Source organism: Stegodyphus dumicola, chromosome 5 (assembly GCF_044657685.1).
Source record: "Stegodyphus dumicola isolate Sdum_Otavi_A_Nest chromosome 5, ASM4465768v1".
In the NCBI taxonomy this organism is placed as follows: domain Eukaryota; kingdom Metazoa; phylum Arthropoda; class Arachnida; order Araneae; family Eresidae; genus Stegodyphus; species Stegodyphus dumicola.
In genome coordinates this window covers 86,479,917-86,500,284 of record NC_140772.1, presented here as the reverse complement: position 1 = coordinate 86,500,284, position 20,368 = coordinate 86,479,917, and the positions used below count along the sequence as shown (strand labels likewise).

At 29.9% G+C, this 20,368-nt stretch overlaps 1 protein-coding gene across 1 annotated transcript in view; it reads right to left on the bottom strand.

Moving 5' to 3' along the window:
• The window catches only part of Rpn9 (regulatory particle non-ATPase 9), a 39,044-nt gene that overhangs the window by 12,390 nt on the left and 6,286 nt on the right, over window positions 1-20,368 (bottom strand). Inside the window, exons 3-5 of the mRNA XM_035353279.2 lie at window positions 10,437-10,471; window positions 5,529-5,584; window positions 5,366-5,409 (exon numbers count right to left, since the gene is read on the bottom strand). Of these exons, the coding sequence (XP_035209170.1) occupies window positions 5,366-5,409; window positions 5,529-5,584; window positions 10,437-10,471 (135 nt within the window). The remainder of the gene's footprint in view (window positions 1-5,365; window positions 5,410-5,528; window positions 5,585-10,436; window positions 10,472-20,368) is intronic.

Sequence of the window (20,368 nt, the reverse complement as noted above, 5' to 3'; positions counted from 1 at the left end):
TTCAATAGCCCCCCTCCCCCCCCAAAAAAAAACTTTTTCTTATGGTCAACTAATGCCATCTAGAAACAGAAAAAGTAAACTAAAATAAAAATAAAACTCTGAAATATCCATAACATATACGAGCAAATAACGCTGCACACAGAAGGATTGCCCACATGACATTTGGGTAAAACTTAAGCAATTCAACCCCCAACCTCTGCATTTTACCTCTCTTTCTTTCAACAGTAATTGCATATAATCCATATATCCATGTTTTTTAAATTATACATATCATATTTACAATAAATACATCATTGAAATGTATTGAGCAGTGTAAAGTTGCTTCAGAGGCTAGTTGGGGTCCCCATGCCACCAGTTTGAGATCATTCTAATAAACCATATTCTGGTTATGTACAAAAGGTTACTACATTTGAAATAATAAATTGCGAAGTCCATGACATGATTTTAACAAATCAGTAAAAAAAAAAAAAAAAAAAAATGCACGAAATTCAAGAAGCAGTGAGCATCTCTTATGAACAAGCAGTTCATGTTTGCTCAAACCTGAGCAAAAATTCATTAAAACACAAATCTCAGCTGAACATCTAAACATTTTTAGTCCATCAGGTTTCGAAAACGATTTGCTATAAAAGATGAGATTTGGGTTAACAAATACTCACCAAAAGCTAAAATCATGATATAGAACTAGAGATAATGCATGGACTTCAGAAGGCAAAAGAGCATTCAGTTGACTACAAAATTGACATCATCAGTTTTTTGGAATACCAAATATATTTTACTTATTATCTTATAAAAGCAAAAAATGCTATTAGCGGATACTGTGCAACCCTTTTAGACAAATCAACAATTTGGGGTCCAGAAAGATGATGCTTCACAACAATAATGCTATAGCTCAATCATATGCAAGTGCCAGAACCAAACCAAACGTGGCAGATCTCTCACTCTTATTCTGACAGACATCATATGCAAACATAGACATCCAAGAGTTAACTAAGTTTGCTGTTGAACGCGATGAATGGTTCAAACATTTTGAGATTTTGTTCTTCAGAGCCCATACTTAATTTACCTCTAAACTGCATATCTAGATACATTTATGCATAATGACAGAACATACCTATTCGGGCAAATCAGCACATTATTTTCATTTTGTGTCAGGACTAGATTTTAACACTCCAAAGGCTAAGGACATAAAATTCCATACAGAAGGATGATATTTAATTTCATTACAAGCAAAAATTTCTGCCAGCTTCTGATGTGTCCAATCAAAGACGGAGTACCTCGAGATGAAATACTGCATTTATTAAGGAATTACAACCGAATAAAATAAAAACATTTGCCCTGAAGATAAGGATAGTGCTGACAGATCAACTTCTAGGTCATTGCGTGCCACGACGTTCCTTATTACAGATTTGCCACAAGCAATGATTTGCACATCATACCCTGTGATTGTTGCTTCTACTGCCTGTCTCTGAGAATTATGCAAGAAGGTCAATACATCTCCTTCCTGTGTTGTCATTGGTCTTTTATAATGCTCTTCTTTGCAAACTTTTTACGCTGGTAATTTTCATCCCACATGTATCATTCCACTGCCATTTATAGTTTTTCAATGCATTAATCAATTTGCGCAGGAAAAAGGTTGGTATTGACATTTGAAAAATTTTGAAATTTTTTCACTGTAACTATTAGAGCTCTATTGTTTTAAATCACAATCTTTATACTTTCAATTAACAATATTTGAAATTTCATTTTGATTGGTTCAGCAGATAGGCTGTTAGAGGTTCATGTATCAGGAAATTTTTTATGGCTACCTTGTACATGTATATGTATTAAGATAAAAGAATGTGTAAATTAAATTCTAATTTTAATTTGCAATTGCCTCTTATCTCCCCATTTTAATTTGAATACTTCCCCTATCTATTCTAACAACAGTAACTGCTTATAATAAATTACTACAAACTGTGTCATTTCAAAACCAATCTATATACTATGATTCCTGCACAACACTAATAATGCAAATACTTACACAAGGCTATAGCAATAATAATTTTAGAAAGTTATTATTAACCAATAAATGTTAAACCAGACCATTCTGAATAGGGACTTCATCTTAAAGCAATTACTCTCTGCTTTTTTTTTTTTTTTTTTTTTTTTGTTTTTGTTTTTGTTACCTAGACTGCTGTTGCTCCTTTGCTTTTCAAAAATGTAAGCTTCTTCAAGAACAAGTATGCTTATTGCACCATACTATTTATGTTGGCTTTAAAATGTTTATCTAATGGCTATGACTGCAATTATGTCTTTATGCACCTACACACCACTAACACCCAAATTATTTCTTACACAATGGTACCTCAGTACACGTCATTAATACATTCCAGATTCTTGAACTATACCAAACTTTTCCCAATAAGAAGTAAAGGGGAAATAATTAATCTGTTTTTATTAAAAAAATCCTACTTTTTATTACTGTAACAATGTCAAATATTAAAATACAAATGTAGTAGGTAAAATATATGCTGCATATAAATTAAGCACAGCACATGATACAGAAATGTTTTTCTGCTATCCAGATTAAAAGCTATTTTTTAACATGCTGTAACATCTCTGATCTTTGTTTGGTAATCAATTTCATCACCTTTCCAATGTCAGCTAATTTAAAAGTTTTTCACAATCACCTTTCCAATGTCAGCTAATTTAAAAGTTTTTCACAATCACCTTTTCAATGTCAGCTAATTTAAAAGTTTTTCACAGTCAAAGATTCTATTTTCTATGCTTGTGTACAATGAAACACATGGAAATAAAAGAACATAAAATAATGGAAAGAGGAATATGGCAAGAGAAAGGCTTCTAAAATCAAAAGTAGAAAATTCAAATAACTTTGGATTCACTACTATTTTTCCAAAAACATTTTTGAAAAACTTCACAAGCTTAATACGAAAACATTGGCAGTATAAAAAGATGTAATAAAAATGACTTTATTAGTTATGGAGTCATGATTTTAAACAATTACATTTGTTGTGAACAAAAATGTGCAAGCATGGTTAACATGTATTTTAGACAGAGGTACACATTCACCCTCTTGCCTCCAGTGAAGAAATATTTAGGCATAATTCTGATGACTTCATAAAAATTGTGATCTTTCTGCATATATTGTACTGATTTGATTTGACTCCTTAGGACTTTAATCTGTTCTTAAATCTCAATACATTCCTAGTTGGAAAGAGATTTTTGTCAAATGAAAAGGCTGTGAATGGGTATTTTGCAGAGCTTAAATAAAATCACTTCTAGAAGGAAATTGAAATGTAAAGAGAGATATTGGACTAAAGTTTAAAAGTTTTATGATGGGAAATAAAATATTAGTTCAATTATTTTTTTTCCTTGTTCATTCTGGAAAATTTTCAATCTATCTCAATCAAAACTCAATTGCAAGAACATATAACGATTGATAACATAAAACAGTACGTACACTAATAATTTTTTAATTACAAAATATTCAGCTCTAAAGGACACATGCCCAAATATCAGAATTTTATGCAGCTTTATAATCGATCTGATGAAAAAAATACAGCAAAAATTTTCAAAAAACAAAATGAATATCCTCAAAAAATTTCCAAATTAATCACCGCTAAACTACATGGAAGTTGCTAGCATCTTCTTTGACTTACCATGTGTTATATTTTAAATTACTCTACAATATGGCAATGTTTCAAAGTTGACTTGCTTACTTCTGATAAGAAATTAAGTTTGCGTACTTTGTAATTAATACGGCATAGCATAAAATAATAACATAAAAGCATTAAACTTTGCCAAAAACTTTGAAATATTCTTTGTAAAAATAATAATATAACTAATTCAAAATCAGGCACTTGAGAAGATCATTCTGAACTTTCTTTAATCAGCAAAGCACCAGAGAATATCACACAAGTCTGTAAAATAATAAAGCATAAATCTATAATATTTTCAAAATTATGATGCATTTTATGGCATATGTAGTAAATTTTCTTACATGAAATGAATGTCAGAAGGAGTGCTGCTGAGCTTGCAACAAAGCTTCTGAATGGTAATCATAAATAGCTGTCGTTTAGAAAACTATACAGAGCTTTATGCACAAACAGGTCAAAAATTACCTAGATGTTTTTTTTTTTTTTTTTTTTTCCCCCAGGCACAGATGGTAAATTTGAGTATATGTATGGATTAAGTCATTTGGATTATGACAAAGCATGCAAAAACTACTTCCTAATGCCTTTGTGAAAGACTCCTTAATGGCAACTTGATCATGTTCACATTATGCATGATGAAAAGCATAAAATATCTCATGCAGCCATCTCCTTCACCAGGATTTGAATCCAGGTCGAACTTCTACAATGTTTCTTTGAAAGGTACTTCAAAGGCCATTACCATCCACCACCATCTGTGATAGTAATGCATATTATCATCACTACCATACAGCACTTATTTTCTCCACTTCATTTAAGATTGTAGATCAGGGTCACCCTTCATTCACAAGCTTTTCAGGAAGCAAAGCAAGCTAAATGAAAATGAAGTGGAAGGAAAAAATTTAGGCAACTCGAACCATTTGCTGCAGTTGTTATTCTAATGGTTACAAGGCATACAGGGTAGCAGAAAATGACCTTGAAGTTCCTATTTTAAAGTAACAGGCTTTAGTGTTCAGCAGTTTTACTGCTCGGCTATTGGTGAACATGATTGCAAGTGTACAGAATCTAAAATGAAACATTAATGACCCATCTTCCACATTGTTGTGACCCCCCCCCAAAAAAAGCTTCACATTTGTAAAACAATATTACATTAACATAAATCATATCATTATTTTCGATAACACAGAATTACTCATAAGAAACTTCATTTGTTTTAAGTTTAGCTAATAAATAACAAAAAGTTGGCCTGAGCCATGCAATCAAATCTTTTCTTCAAAAAACCTGTTTTAGTCAAGCAACAATTTTTTAGTATAAATTACATTGGACATGCCCTTAAATTTCTTAATGAAAGAATTAGGTCTCTGAGTAATAAGCACATCTTTGAATATGCTCAATGACTTAATGGAAGAAAGAGAGACCTGGTATAAAGTAATAAGAACACTGAATAATACTGGGAAAATAATGCCTTTCTCCTGAGTTTTTCAGAAACTCTTAGAAAGTCTTAGAAATTAAGCAGGCTAGTGAAAATACTGCTTTTCCTGAATCACTGAACTAAAAATTACAAAGGTTAAAAACTTACGAATTAAATTAATTCATATACTGTTGCAGGAAGATAGAAGTAATTTCCATTTTAATAATAAACAATATTAAATGTTTCAAAATTAGTTCAAACTGCAAGTTAGAAATATAAATGTTTTTTTTTTTTTTTTTTTTACCTTTTCCTTTGTCTTCATCATAAAGTCTATTTTCTTATCATAATCTGTAGAGATTAAAAAAAAAAAATAACGAATATGCAAAAGCATAAAAAAGAATGTTGAAATTTTCAGATCTTTTTAAATTAAGAAAAAAATTAGTTTAAAAATTTTTAAAAAGGCTTACCAGAAATTTGTTTAACAACAAACTTTAATATTTCAACAAGAGACAATGGACTAATTCTATAAAATAAAAAGTAAGCAATAAGAAGTAAAATAAGAAGAGACATAATATAAGATCTTACATAAAACATAAATATAAAATCATAATACATACATAAAAATAAAATCATGTTAAAAACTCACTAAAATCTGCAGCACTGAATTTTAATTTCAAACATTAGCAATAACAGATATTTAAAAATTAGTTTATTCATTTTTCTTTTCTCATTCGATTACTTCAACTAATTATATCTTATCTTTTATTGTCAAAATTCAAGTTAACAGAATAAAATTACATGTGCCATTATTTTTATGAAAAAAACATAAAATAATGAATGCAGAACCGAATATAATAATCTAACAAACAAAATGTCTATATTAATGATACAATAAAATCAAAAATACAATTACAAAATTTCTAAATGCTGAAATAAAATATGATTTTCGTGACAGTTGATACACCACACCAAACTACACTGAAACTTCACATAGTAACCATCTAGCTAATGCATTGCTGCAATACACCCCTCCTGATGCTCTTGAAAGTATAATTAAATAACAGTATTGAACATAAAAAATGGTCATGTTCACCTTCAATGAGAGAAAACTGTATAAACCTCAGGCAATCATCTAATGGAAGTTTCATTGTACATTGTATTAAGATGTCTATAAATTAGCACTACAGCTTCAAAAATCTGTCAAAACAATATTTTTCAAACATTATGAAGATATCTATTTTTATATGAAAGATAATTTTCCAATTTTAATCTGTTTATTAATTTGTCTATGAAGTAGGATTCATGAAAATGAATATTCCAAAGAAAACCCAACAATTAAAAAATTAAAATGAGACATCCAAGTCCAGTAAAACTTAGAATGCTAAAAAAAAAAAGCCACAAGCTTTATCATTCAAACATACTAAAGATGATGGTTTATGGAATATGATCTAAAGTAACTGATGACATTCATGATCTAAAACATAAAATAATTTAAATCTATGAATATGCAACATTAACAATCTAAAGTATAACTGAAATAACTGAAGCAATCATATTAATGATCTAAAGCATAATACAACTGAATAATTTACTATACTACACGTTGAGTGTGGCAGAAACTGAATACAGTAGGCACCACTACCATATCACATTATAGTGATCATATTTGTCCAAACAACTTAGATAATGTTAAGCAACAAGAAATATATCCCTTCAAAACATCAATGGAATTCAGTTAATATAAATATAACTAGAAACATACCAATACTTACTTTCACAGCATTTTAATTAGGTAAAAATGTGCATTAATAACTGCCTGTAAGCAATTATTATGCAAAAGTTCATTTATGAATTGTTCATATCTAATATTTCTGGAAATTATTTATTTAATACTGTACTGCTAATCTTGATACTTAGAGGACATCCCCATTTCAACATTGTAGTAATTCACTCACTAATTAATCATCAACTTTTTCAGACAATCACATGATGCATTTGAATTTGTTTAAGAAAGCGACTGGCAAACATCTTTTGCTATTGATGCTAAACTTGAGTTTCATCATTAATATCCACCAAAATGTTAAATTCATAACACCTTAATGTGATTGTTCGCTATTTAAAAGGATTTATTTCCTCAAATGATGTTATATACAAACTACCTGCAAAATTTAAAAGAAGATTTTAATGCTCGCTTCGAACATATTGAAAATTTGAATGCGACAGCATGGCTCATAGAACTGAACTGCAATATATCTCATCTTGATATTAATGATACAAAAAGTAAAGATGAATTGAAGAAGGATGTTTAAGCACAAGTCTTATTCAAAACACACAATTACACCAAGTTTTGTAATTTTAAAGTCAACTGAGAAAATTATCCCAAAATAAAAGTTGTTACCAAACCAACAATATAGACTTTTTTCTCTCCTTACCTATAGAAAGCAAGCTTTAATCAGGCTAGTAATTTACAATGGAAAACAAGACACAAATTAAATATTTTTGAAAGAGGTGACTTCAAAATAAGAAATTTTATACCAAATATTAAAAAAATTCTACCTGTACAGTAACTGTAGCCATATTAAAATTGAACTTTTATGCAATTAGCATCTTATTTTGTTCCTGAAAACTTTTTATATACAAAACTGAAAATATTACAAAAATAATAAAACATAAATCAAATAAAACTTTTTTTTTCCAAAATTTTTGTTCACATTCTTATTCTAATTCAAATTTCAATGTCTAATACTATATATTCATACATAAAAATCTAATTCAATACATAATAATCTTCATAATAAATATTTTCAAATTATGTGCAATTATTTGTATTATGATGTTGAATGCTGTATATTACAGAGAAAAATGTAAGGGAGTCAATGAAGAAAACAATTCTTTTAAAACAGGTCAATGCAAGAAAATGGTTGGAAATCCATGTTTTATATCCTTTTGAATTTTGTTTTAAATAAATATGTATGTTTAGGCAATGCATTATAGTACGGACCTGTTTATCAGCATCATATACGTTTACAAGACAATGCATTTGATAATCATGTTCCAAAAGCAGGTAAAGCAGCATCTTTTTCTTCACCATGAATGTATCTGTAAACAATACTTTTCTCTTTTCTTCCATCAGCCGAACTGGCTTGCCATAAAGCGATCTTTCACAATTTTTATGGCTACTTCTTCAGCTTTCTGCTGCATTAATGGAACATTTGGTGACTACATCTTATTTATGAACATTATAAATCACATCTTCAGTAATTCAGCATCTTCTTCATGCTTTATGAAGAAGATGATCTTTCTCACTATGCATTCGTTTCATGTTTTCATTTAAATTTTTCTTTGATTTGTAAACAATTTCTTCATCATTCTTCAAAATACTGCATAAAACAGGTTGAGATATATTTAAATTAAGAGCAGCATTCCATTGACTAATTTTTTAAAGTTATAAGCACACAGTACAACTGCTGAGTTGCTTTCAGAATAAAGAATGAGTTTATAGAGGAATAATCAGTAGCACATGAGCTGAGGCGGACAAACCCATATGCTATCGGCTGATGGCTTTCACAGTATTAATTAACTGACAGCTTTCAACAGCTTCCTAGTTATGCATTGTTAAATGATGGAACAGCACTTGAAGAACTTTCTAGAAAAATAAGTTCTTAGGGTCTGAGAAATGTATTTGTTGGAAAAATGTTTTCAGGCTAAAGAAACATTGCCAAATATTACCAATTTGACAACAACAATTTATTGCCAAGATTGTGTAGGTGTCTCAGCAGGAACGGATTAAAACTTTTAGAAGTGGTAAGCACTTGAAAGATTTTGGTGCCCTCGCATATGTTTACACTTGTTTTTATTTTATTCCTTCTCTCTCTTGATTTTGGTTTAGCTGTACCATCATTCCAACGGAAATTTTTTGATGCCTTGGTTCCTGAATACCTAAAGACCTTTTTTGTGGTGCCCCCTTTTCTTGATACCCTAAACATGTGCTTATACAAGTATTGCTTAATGGTTAATTCAACCCTGGTCTATTGCCTAATTTTTATATTATTTTCATATTTATTATTCATAAGCCATTTTCATAATTCCAATATCTTAATACTTGGAATCATAAGTACTATGAAATTATAGGCCAGATATATGTAAATATGATTAATGACTGCAAATTTTAAATTACTCGATTAACAAATTTCATAAAATACGTTTTAAAAAATAAACAAACAGAAGTAAAGCTTTAAAGCTATGCAGAATAGACAAAATGTATAACAAAATTATTATATAAACATAAATATTATATAAATTATATCAATATATTGCTATATGACCATGTGTGATCATTAATTGATGTGTTTAATACAGCAAGTGCCCCTTCATGTGAACGTGGTTAATGTTGTTATTCAGATATTGTTAATGAATTGCTTAAGTCTCATCCATTTGCATACAAAAACAGGAAAAACACATTGGTTATTGTGGTTGGCAAGATGGTTAATGTAAAAATATTCTAAAAATTAATATTTTAAACTGAACTAAAATTGCCAAATAAGGTCAAAATAGAGTATAAAAATTGCTAAATGACTGAGACGTGTCTCCAGGTATGAGATTAAATCACTAAAGAGCTTGATTTTGATTTAAGGCAACTGTAAACAAAGGAATATTTTAAGCCCTAGGAAATTGACTGGACTAAGTAGTTTTTAGATGACGCAGATTTCTAGATGACCTAGCTTTTTCATGCCAAACTATATCTTCGCTTGGTTTGAGCTTTAAATTGTTAAGAATGTTTTGTTTTAGGAGAGATTTGTTCTTGCCATTAAGGATAATTTAATGTGTTGCTGGTTCCCCTACTAGCTATTTTTAACCAGCACCTTCATCTAATTAAATAGCAGATACACAAATTATTACTTAAGTCTCCAACAAAGTTTCAAATTGTCTTCAATGCCCTTTCCATCAATATAAGAAGATGCATCAAAGTATACCCAAAATTGAATTTCCAGTAAAAAGTTTTGTTGAGGTTGCAATAAATTATCAACACTTGTATACTGCATACACAAAATGGCACAACAGTGAATAACTTTAGCTTACTATAACTCCTGTGGATTAGTTACTCTTAATTACGTAGCAGAGTTAACACTTAATCAGAAAGAACAAAAATAAAGTTCAAAACACAAAGCCCTCTTTTTTTTAAAGGAAAATCGGGGGGGGGGACACATCAAGATGAATTTAAGCTAATCCAGAAAATACAAAGAGCATTTTATTTACTTAAAATTTAATTAAATGTATTACATTTATTAAATATATCTCAAACATAACAATAAATGTACAAAAGCATATGCTATTAATATGCACAATTAATTAACAAAAGTAGTTAAAAAACTTACTTATTTTCAAAATCAGCCAGAAAATTGTCATACAACTGCAAAAATAAAATAAGTTCAATTTTTATAAAAAATATATTGAACATAAAATTTTATTCTAAAACATGATACAAGATGTTAAATTAATAGTGGCTTTTGGTGACAAGTCTGCAAGAAATTAAGACATGATTAAGTACTCTAACCTGTGGGAACTCTATCTGCAAACTACATTAGTCCAAACCGTCGATATCTTGGATTATTATACTAATATTTGAAGGAAGTAAACAAACAAATTTATATTTTTAATAGTTAATACTCACGGTTAAATCACCTATGTGAAATTTTATATACCATATAAAGTTTTATATACCAGGAGTTTTGGCATACCACAGCCTAATGGCCTTGACTATATATTAAACAAAGTGAGTAAGCAATTTTCTTTGTTCATGTTTATTATTGGTTTTCCTCATACACTGAATGATTTATTTTTAATTACGTGGACATATCAGATTCTTTCTGTACTACAATATTTATCACTGAGTTTTAATTGCACATTTGATAATGATTCGTTTTTATGTACATACAATTTTCCAAAACAAAAATGATCTATTCAAAGAACTGAGGAGCAAAATATGAACTGTAAACTGGTATACAAGTGAGAGCATTTAAAAATACAGTAATATTTTGGCATTTATACATTTCACACTGTTAACAGGAGCAACTGATAGCTAAGACAAAGTAACACTGTTAACAGGAGCAACTGATAGCTAAGATAAATTTTGGGCGGAGAACGCTTATGTATGTAAAAGTGTGTCTTATATGTTTAATTTTAGAATTAAACTGTCCCTTCCAAGGTCATTAAAGGCTTTTGGTTTTTAATAGTTCAACCCACCAACCAGCAGAGGGTTTCGCTGAGAAACTCCAAATTTCCCAAAACTGCTATAAAATGGAGTATTTTCTTGATTTTAATGATGAAATTACACCTAGATGTGGCATCGAATCAAGTGGGTCACCTATGATCCCCTGTGGAAGATCATGCCATAATCTTTGCTATTGGCAATTCAGCAGTTAATTCACTAATATTCTGGGACGGCTGCAGTTGCCTTCCAAGCATGTTCTAAACCTACTCTATTGGTAAGAGGTCTGGTTACCTGACAAGACATGGGAGTATGTCATATCCTTAAAGACACTGATGGGAGTCATGCAGTGTGTGGATGAGCATTGTCTTGCTAATAAATGGCACCTGGGCGATTTAATACAGGGTTCCTACACATTTCTGCCCATGGAAATTAAGTACTTTTAAGGACCATTAGTGAAAAAATTAAGGACATATGAGCAAATGGAAACTGAATCAATTCAATTAAAAATATTATCTATATGCGTAAACTTCACTTTTGTAATACCATCCTAAAAATAAAATAGATTGTGCATAGGATGCAGTATAATTAAACATAAATTAATTAATATAGTTATTAATAAGTTTGAAAATAAAATAAACTTTATGAAATTTATCAAGTAGCATTAAATATTTTACACTCATAATAGTTGGACAGATTTGAAAGAAGATAAGTGACATTATATTAACGTTTTACGAACAGCTAGGTTCATGATTATGTTTTTTATGACTCATTTTTTCACATACTTACTCAGTCTAGAGGTTTAGTAAATAACAGGTAGATTTTATGTCAAGTGCCATAGGTTAAAATGACAAGTAAAGCTATAATCAGTATGATTCATAATAAAAGACTGGCTGTTGTCACTGCTGCTGCTTGCCCAGAGAGAGACCTGCTGATCAGAGCAAACCTGAAAGGCCTGATCTAGGCACGGTTGACAATTTTGAAAGTTATGCTCTAGCTGTTTTGTATTATTTCAAGTTTCACTAGATGCACAGAAATAAATTCAACATGAATTTTTACATTTTTGTGTTTTATCTTGTGATCACGGTAAGGATTAATAAAAGGCAATAACTCACTTTAATGTGCAGAGATAATTTTTTAAGGGTAAGCATTAGTTATAAGTAATTAAATTAGATAGATAAATAACCTTAATCATTATGGATTTACATGGCCACGATTAAATTTTTATTTTAAAATAAATGTAATTTATGACATTGATTCTTAAACAATATTAGGATAATTACACATTAAAAACAGTTGCTGCTAAAAAACATAAATCCTTAGTAGCAACAACTCTCAACAAAATATTTATGCGTCTTTTTAATTTGAAGCCTTCCGAGACATTTTGGCTAATTTATATCGATTTCCTTCTCTTTAAAAATCTTTTCTAACAATTAAAAATTTGTCTCAATATGCAAACCAAAGTTCTCAGTTTCTGCGTGCTTTATCTCTTAACTTGTCACCTCTCCATAATGTACCTATCAGGGTTTACTTGATCTGGTAAAAGTTAAATAGTTCAAAACCTCCCCCCAACAGATGTGAGGCAAATTATCACTTTGTCTGAAAGTAACTAAAAGTCACACAAAGGTTTAAGTAAGCTTCTTATTTAAAAAGAACTTAGAATATAATGGCATGTTCTTATGCTAACCAAATCAATTACAGCTCGTAGTGATGTACTTAAACAAGAGTCAAATTCAAACTAAAAACGTAGACTAGTGGTCAAAGACTATACAACTGAATTTTAATTTAAGCTGGCTCAGTAACTCAGCGTCATAACAAATTCAAATATTGGCGATGATAATACAAAGATGAATAAATACAAATTATCAAAGCTGGTAGGAACTAATGCAGGGAGCAAGCGGAGGTCAGAAACACACTCTGTCTTACACTCCAAAAACCTCAGTTTAAAAACTGTCTAAGCGATTTGTATTCTGATGAGGAAGTATAAATAGAAAATTATAGTAAATGCTGAAATTATAAGCAACTGAGTAATTTAAATAATAACTGTATATATTTTTGAAAAATAATTTTCTTCCTCTTTATGCATTCAGTTTCTTTCTTCAAAACACATTTCCTTTTCATTTCAGAATTTTTTGGATTTAATTAAAGATTTCTGTTATTCTAAAAAAAAAACTAAATGCATTTAGAATTTACAGAAAAAGCTACTAATTTTATTTCTGTAGTAATATGAACATTCAGAAGAAATTTGAAATGATATATGATAAGGGCTGATTGCAAACCTGGTGTGGCAAATATTTTAGAATTTACTGAAACACCGAGCAACAAAATCTAGAAATGGCAAAACTTTCTGAATTTAGAGCAGGTATTGGAAGCAGAATTTAGAAAAGCACTAGGCAGCAGAATTTAGGATCCACAGAGATTGCATCAGGTGGGAAAATGCCAGCTCTGTATATGATGCATTAAGACATGAACCTTTTAAATTGTAAGTTTTCAATTTCTTGACTAATAACAAGAACTTCTTTCTATAATGCCTGTCCACGTGATAAGTTTAGAAGCATTTTCGATATTTTCCATGCTTGTGCCTAGTAAAAAGTAGAGAAAATAAAGGGAATATAAACATGTTAAGAAAAAGATTCTAATATCAGAAGTAAAACATTCAAATATTATGTTATCATTGTCTTCCAGATATTCTCCAAAAAGTAAGAAATTCATCGCAAACTTTCTGTAAATTACATCCATTGGGTATTAATAGCATGGAGAAATTTTTCATTTTGTCACATTTTTCTGGAATCTTCTAGAATAGAGGATCTCTAAATCTTGCCTTTAAATCCTACTAAAACATGCTAAGCTGCAATGTTTAAAATCTGACAGAAAAATTACCCTAACCAATTCTGTAACAGCAAAAAGTCTGAAATATTTTGGGAAAAAAAGAAGGAGGAAAAAGCATAAAATTAATTTTATAGAGAAAACTGATGCATATTCTGAGAATTCCGAATAATTATATGGAAAAACTCTTACCATGAAAAAATTAAGAAAACTTATGCATATTCTGAGAATTCCGAATATTCTGAACAATTAATATGGAAAAAACTCTTACCATGAAAAAATTAAGAAGACATTTTTAATAAATTACATAGCTATTTTGCTTTTGCTGTTTATCGAATTATACCTTGATTATTTTCTAGATTCAAAATTTTGTATAATAAGTGGCCAAAATAGAACTTATATGACACCGAAAAATAAAAATTTTTTATTTTAATATTTTTGTTTAAATTTAATTTCTATATATATTACCATTATTTTAATGAAATTTATCAATGTTACAATGTTTTAAAAAAAAAAATCGTCGAAAAATTCCTAGATTTCGGATCTTAAAAATTTTCTATAGAAGCTGATCTTAAAATTGCCAAAATGTTGATAAGTTGTTAAATTTAGATTCGTTTAATAAAAGAAGTCACACCCCCAAAAGTGAAAAGGTTGTTTAAGAGCTCTTCATTAGAAAAAATGAAATAATTTCGAAATGCTAAGTTTTCACTTTTGCTCAGAAACTTGAGTATCCCACGATTTTATATTAGAAATAGGAACAAATTATAACCCATTCAAAAGATAACCATATTTGTCAGTGAATCACCAAAAATATTCCTCCAAAATGCTAATTCACACTCAAAATGGCAGTCGTAGAAACAGACAGAAATTTCAGATGATTAAAAATTAAAGACCTTCTGCCGGTTTGGGCTGAAATTAAAGGCTTTTAAGGACCAAAAATCAATTTCAAAATTTTCAAGGACTTTTAAGAACTCTTAAGGACCATACAAACACTGTAATAGCACAGGCAGTACAACTGGAGTTAATATGTCGTCCATGTAACTGAGAGCAATCATAGCCCCTTGAAGGATGTCTATAGGTCATCATGTATCCCAGCAAATCGCTCCTCACACTGTCACACCTTGTGTAATCGCCATATGCCATTCGACAACAAATGCCAGATTTTACCACTAGTCTGGCCCCTTCCCCACGCATGTGTGATGCCAGATTGGACCACTAGTCTGGCCACTTCCCAACGCATGTGTGTTAGTCATCAGCAGCGAGACTGAATCAGGATTCATCGCTGAAGATCACATGCCTCCGGTCAGGCACACTCCAGCTTGCCCAAGTTCAGCAAAAATCCAACAGCGGTAGGCATCTTAATGGACGTCGACAGCATATACCATCATTGGCCAGTTGCCTCTGAATGGTTTCCCTTGATATCACCGGATGCCTGGAAGGTCGTAAATAACGTCTAATCGATGTTAGCAATGTTGTTAGCACGAAGTTGCCACTCTTATGATTATGTGATCATCACGCTCATTTGTGTTCTTGAGATGCTCTGATCCTCTACGTCAGTAGACTATCCCTTCCATAATGAAGTGTCACCAATACCGAGCAACTACCATATCTCTCCAACCGTGGTGGCAGCCAATATGCCTGTTCAACTAACCTGCTTCTCTGAGGCCTACTATATGCTCCTTCTCAAAGTCCGACAACTGTTTGTACTGCTGTCGGTTACACGTCAAAAGAATCTCTCGTCACAATACTGTTCATCTAAGTCAATAGATTCGCTTGAATAGCATGCTTACTCTCCCAGCTGCGCATTTCATGTGCATATAGCGTACATACCCTTGTCTCATTGACGTCGAAATTTAAATCATTTGCATATCTCTTACCAGATTACATTTCTACCAAGTTTTGTGACTGTGGCTCGATTTCTTCTTGGTGTATATATTTTTTTGTGATTTACTAAAAAAATTAGAACACAGAATCTAGGTCAGTGGTTCTCAATTTTTTTATTAAGGTGTACAATCTAAACAAACATTGAAAAACTTTGGTACCACCACTACATTTTTCAATGATTATTTTTGAATTCCTCAACAGAATTATTAAAAAAAATATATATAGTTTGGCATTTTCATAACCTATTGGATATTTAAATTTATAATGCACAGATAAAAAATATAAGATTAAAAATTGTTTACCATTTTAATTATTGAAATTTAAGTTACAATACTTTAATTCTATAATTTAGTGCAAAATTTCAGCCTGTTTAAGAGAGATCAATTTTTTTATGTCTGGTCTTATTTCACTTGGTTTTAACAGTAAATTAGAATCCACTTTTTATTTTGTTCTGTATTTATTTTTCAAATATAACATAGAAGAAAATCCTTGTTCACACAAATAGGTCGTGCAAAAAGATAATAAAAGTTTAATAGCTTTATTTGAAATGCCTTTACCCCCCCCCCAGTTTAGCCAAATATTAACAAGTATATTATTTTGGAAATCTTCAGTTAGACTTTGATCACTGGAAATTTTTTATCAATTGTTCTTTTCTTCACAAGATAAAATTTCAAGTACATTTGGACAAAACAGATTTCTAATCCAATTTTCTTTTTCATAAACCTCAGGAAATAACAGGTTGAAATTATTTATCAATAAAAAACAATGATTTTTAATGTCGTATGCTAATTATTTTATTTTCAAATCATTTTCGGTTAGAAAACTTTCTAAAAGTGGGAAAAAGATTAAAATATTATTATCCAATTCTTTGATTATTAGTTCGATGCCTTGATTTTTTATCATTGCATTTATTTTATCTCTAATAGTAAACAAATTAACACTTTGTAATGCTAAATTCAATTCTTTTAAATTTCCAACAATATTGGCTAAATATGCTAAACTTGCCAACAATAATTCATTAAATAAACAATTTTGCAATTCAAATTTTGCATTACCAGGAAAATTTGAATTTCTGATTGAAGTTCGAAAAGATGTTTTAAAACTTAGCCTCTGGATAACCACCTTACTTCATAATGTAATAAAAGCATTTCATGTTCACATCTCTTGGCAAAAAATCATAAATGTTCTTGATTTCATAGCTTGCTTTTAATAAAATTAACAATTTTCACAGCTTGATTCAAAACGATTTTCAGGTTTTCAGGAATAGTTTTAGCTACTCGTGATGAATGGAGCATTGAGTAAATTCAGTTTCAGGAGCAACTTTCATTATTTGAGAAATAACACTAGAATGTTTTCCTGTTAAAGCCCGAGCTCCGTCACTGCATACGGCAATGTGCTTATTCCAAGGAATATCATTCTCAGACATGAAATTGTCAATTACTTTGAAAATTTCATTTGCAGTTGCTCAATCATGAGCAGATTCATAAAATAAATACTCTTCGGCAATTTGATCATCTCCTTCAAAACGTATGTGAACTAATAATTGAACAAATTTCATTATATTAGTACTTTCATCCAAATGCAATGCAAAATTCTCTTTATAGAATTTAGTCTCTTTTATATTATTTTAGTCTCTTTTATAGAATTCGCCATTTAATGAATTCGCCAATCTACTGCATCATTTGATAACGGAATGTTTTTAAGTTCATTAGCCACTTTTTTGTTGAATAATGTTAAAAACAATATCTTTAGCTGCTAGTAATATATTATTTTCTGCAATAGTGTGAACCTGCCCAGTCTTACAATTCTTAGGCCAAAGCCTTTTCAAATGAAGTAGCAAAACCTTTCATTACTTGTTTACTATTTTTGAACTCCAATAATTTCCTCTTAAAATATTTTTCAGATTTATCCTTTAAATTGGCATGCTTAGATTCAAGATGTCTTTTAAGAAGCGATGGTTTCATACTTTGATTGGATAACAGTTCACTGCAAACAACACATCAAGGTTGAGGGTCCATTTTGTGTCTATTCCAAGTAAACCTAAATGATAATTAACTTTTGCTACATTTTCTATAAACAATTTTTCTCTTTCTTTTCAATTTCTTAGTGCTAGTAGTGTGTCCTGGATCCATTACTTGTGGATAATCACTCTTCCACTTAGTCAAGAATAGCCATTTTTCCATTCTGAAAATCTGCATTTGTTTTATTATTTTTTCACAAATATTTAAATACACAGTATATTGCGAGTTCTTCAAAAACAAACGACGCTATTCTCAAATCGTGTAGAAAAGTAAAGAATACAAAGCAACAAGAAAACAAAATACCTGCAGTTAAGAGACAGCAAATCGACATAAAAAAATTATTCTAATTTAAAATAGACCAATATGAGCTCGGAAATGGTGGCAACATAAAGTGTAGGCATGCTAATAAATCGATCGAGTCTAATGAGATACTATTACCTTTTTACAGGAACTTATTTTTATTTCCTATTAAATGCAATAACCATTTCTGTAACTCTTTTTAAGAATATTATTTATGACAAATTTTTCTAAGGCTAAAAGAATATTTGTGAAAATAAAAACAGATTCTTTGGCTAAAGTCTGTGAGCACCTATTGAACTTGAACAAAGCTCAGATGGCATAAATTTACAAGTTTTGAAAAAAAATTTAAAGGTTGTTGGGGTATTTAATTTTTGAGTTTAATAGTCAAAAATACTTTGTTTCTTTGCATACAACCTATTTATCTCTTTCTTACCACTAGTGGTAAGAAAGAGATAAAGTAAGGTAGGCATACCACCAGTTGAAAACCGCTGATCTAGGCCACACATTTATATATACAGCTTTGTTGATCAAAGGGTTAAATTCTGCCCACCCAGCTCCACTATGTAAGTTAGCCAGCATGGGCCATTTTTCTAGCTGAAGTTAAATTGTATGCTTAAAATTTGAGTGCTTAGTTAGAAGACTTATTTGTAGTCTCATGCTACAAATTACATTAATTTATGAATTCAACTTCCTATTATCTATACTACCTGCAAGTGGCAGAGTTTAATTTGTACACAGAGTAGAACCCTACAATACTGCTATATCATTTTCCAATGTGCATAATACATATGATTCGTACACAAACAGAAATTAAGGACTAAAGATGTGTCATGCCAGTCTAGAAATAGCATGTGAATGGATAATAAACGCATGATGAAATTATTAAATTCAACATAGTCCAAAAGTCATTTAAAAAATGTAGCTAATCTAGAAGGAACAGATGATGCTCTATTTATGGATCAGAATAACAGTGATGGTGAAAATGAAACAGAATTTGATGATGTGCTTGAAGATATAATAGAAGAAAAATTTAAATTCATAAGATATATCATTTCTTTTAAATAAACAGCATTTGAGTACATGTAGAAATCTACTTTTTTTATGCTCATATTTTCCTTATTTTTAAATCTATCATTGTTATACCCAGTGTGTAATGCACACCCATAGGTTTTGATCTTATTTTTTGTATTAAAGAACACCAGAATATACAGTAATATTTTCAAGCATAACAAAATTAGTAACATAAGTAATTCCTTACAGACTACTTCTTAATCCAAACTATAGTGATCAATGAGGCTTTCCCTGAAATGTCAAATGACCATTGTAGCATAAAAAAGAAATTAACAATATTCATGAATATATGACAATAAAATTTTCAAGTTGGTAAAACACAATACTGTAATTTAATTATTTGTTTCTTATTTCTCATTGGCATCACATATTCAGATAAAAAAATGAAAGTCATTTAAGATTTGACTAGTAGAGAACGTGTTAAGCATGCAATGCCTCATAAAAGCACAAAATTTCAAATGATTTCCAATGCATGTAATATTTACCAACTTTTAAATAACTTATAGTAATTAATGCTATGTATTAATCATTCCAAATTATGATTTCCTTTATTCTTAATCTTAGGATATAAGAAAATTAATGTAATATTTACTTAAAACACTATTTTATTTTTGGGGATAAAAAATTACATATTTTTATAAAATTAATATGTTACATTTAGGTTCTAAATAAAACATTAAAGATAAAGAAAATGAAAAGGTATATAATTTGTAATAAAAAAATTGCAAAAATATTATTTTCTAATCATTTGAGAGTGCACAGAAGTTTACAAATGCAAGCTTCCCCCCTCCCAATATGGACTGAGGACAAGATATATAAAATAAAATTTATTTTGTAATTTATTTGCATAACAGAATAAACCATTTGGCTACCAAAATATTGCTATTAACGTATATTATCCAATAATATGGCATATTATGCTTAAAAAAATTACAAGTATGTCATTATATTTGAGAGGTGTTAAGACAGCAATAACAATCAGCAATATCAATTCATA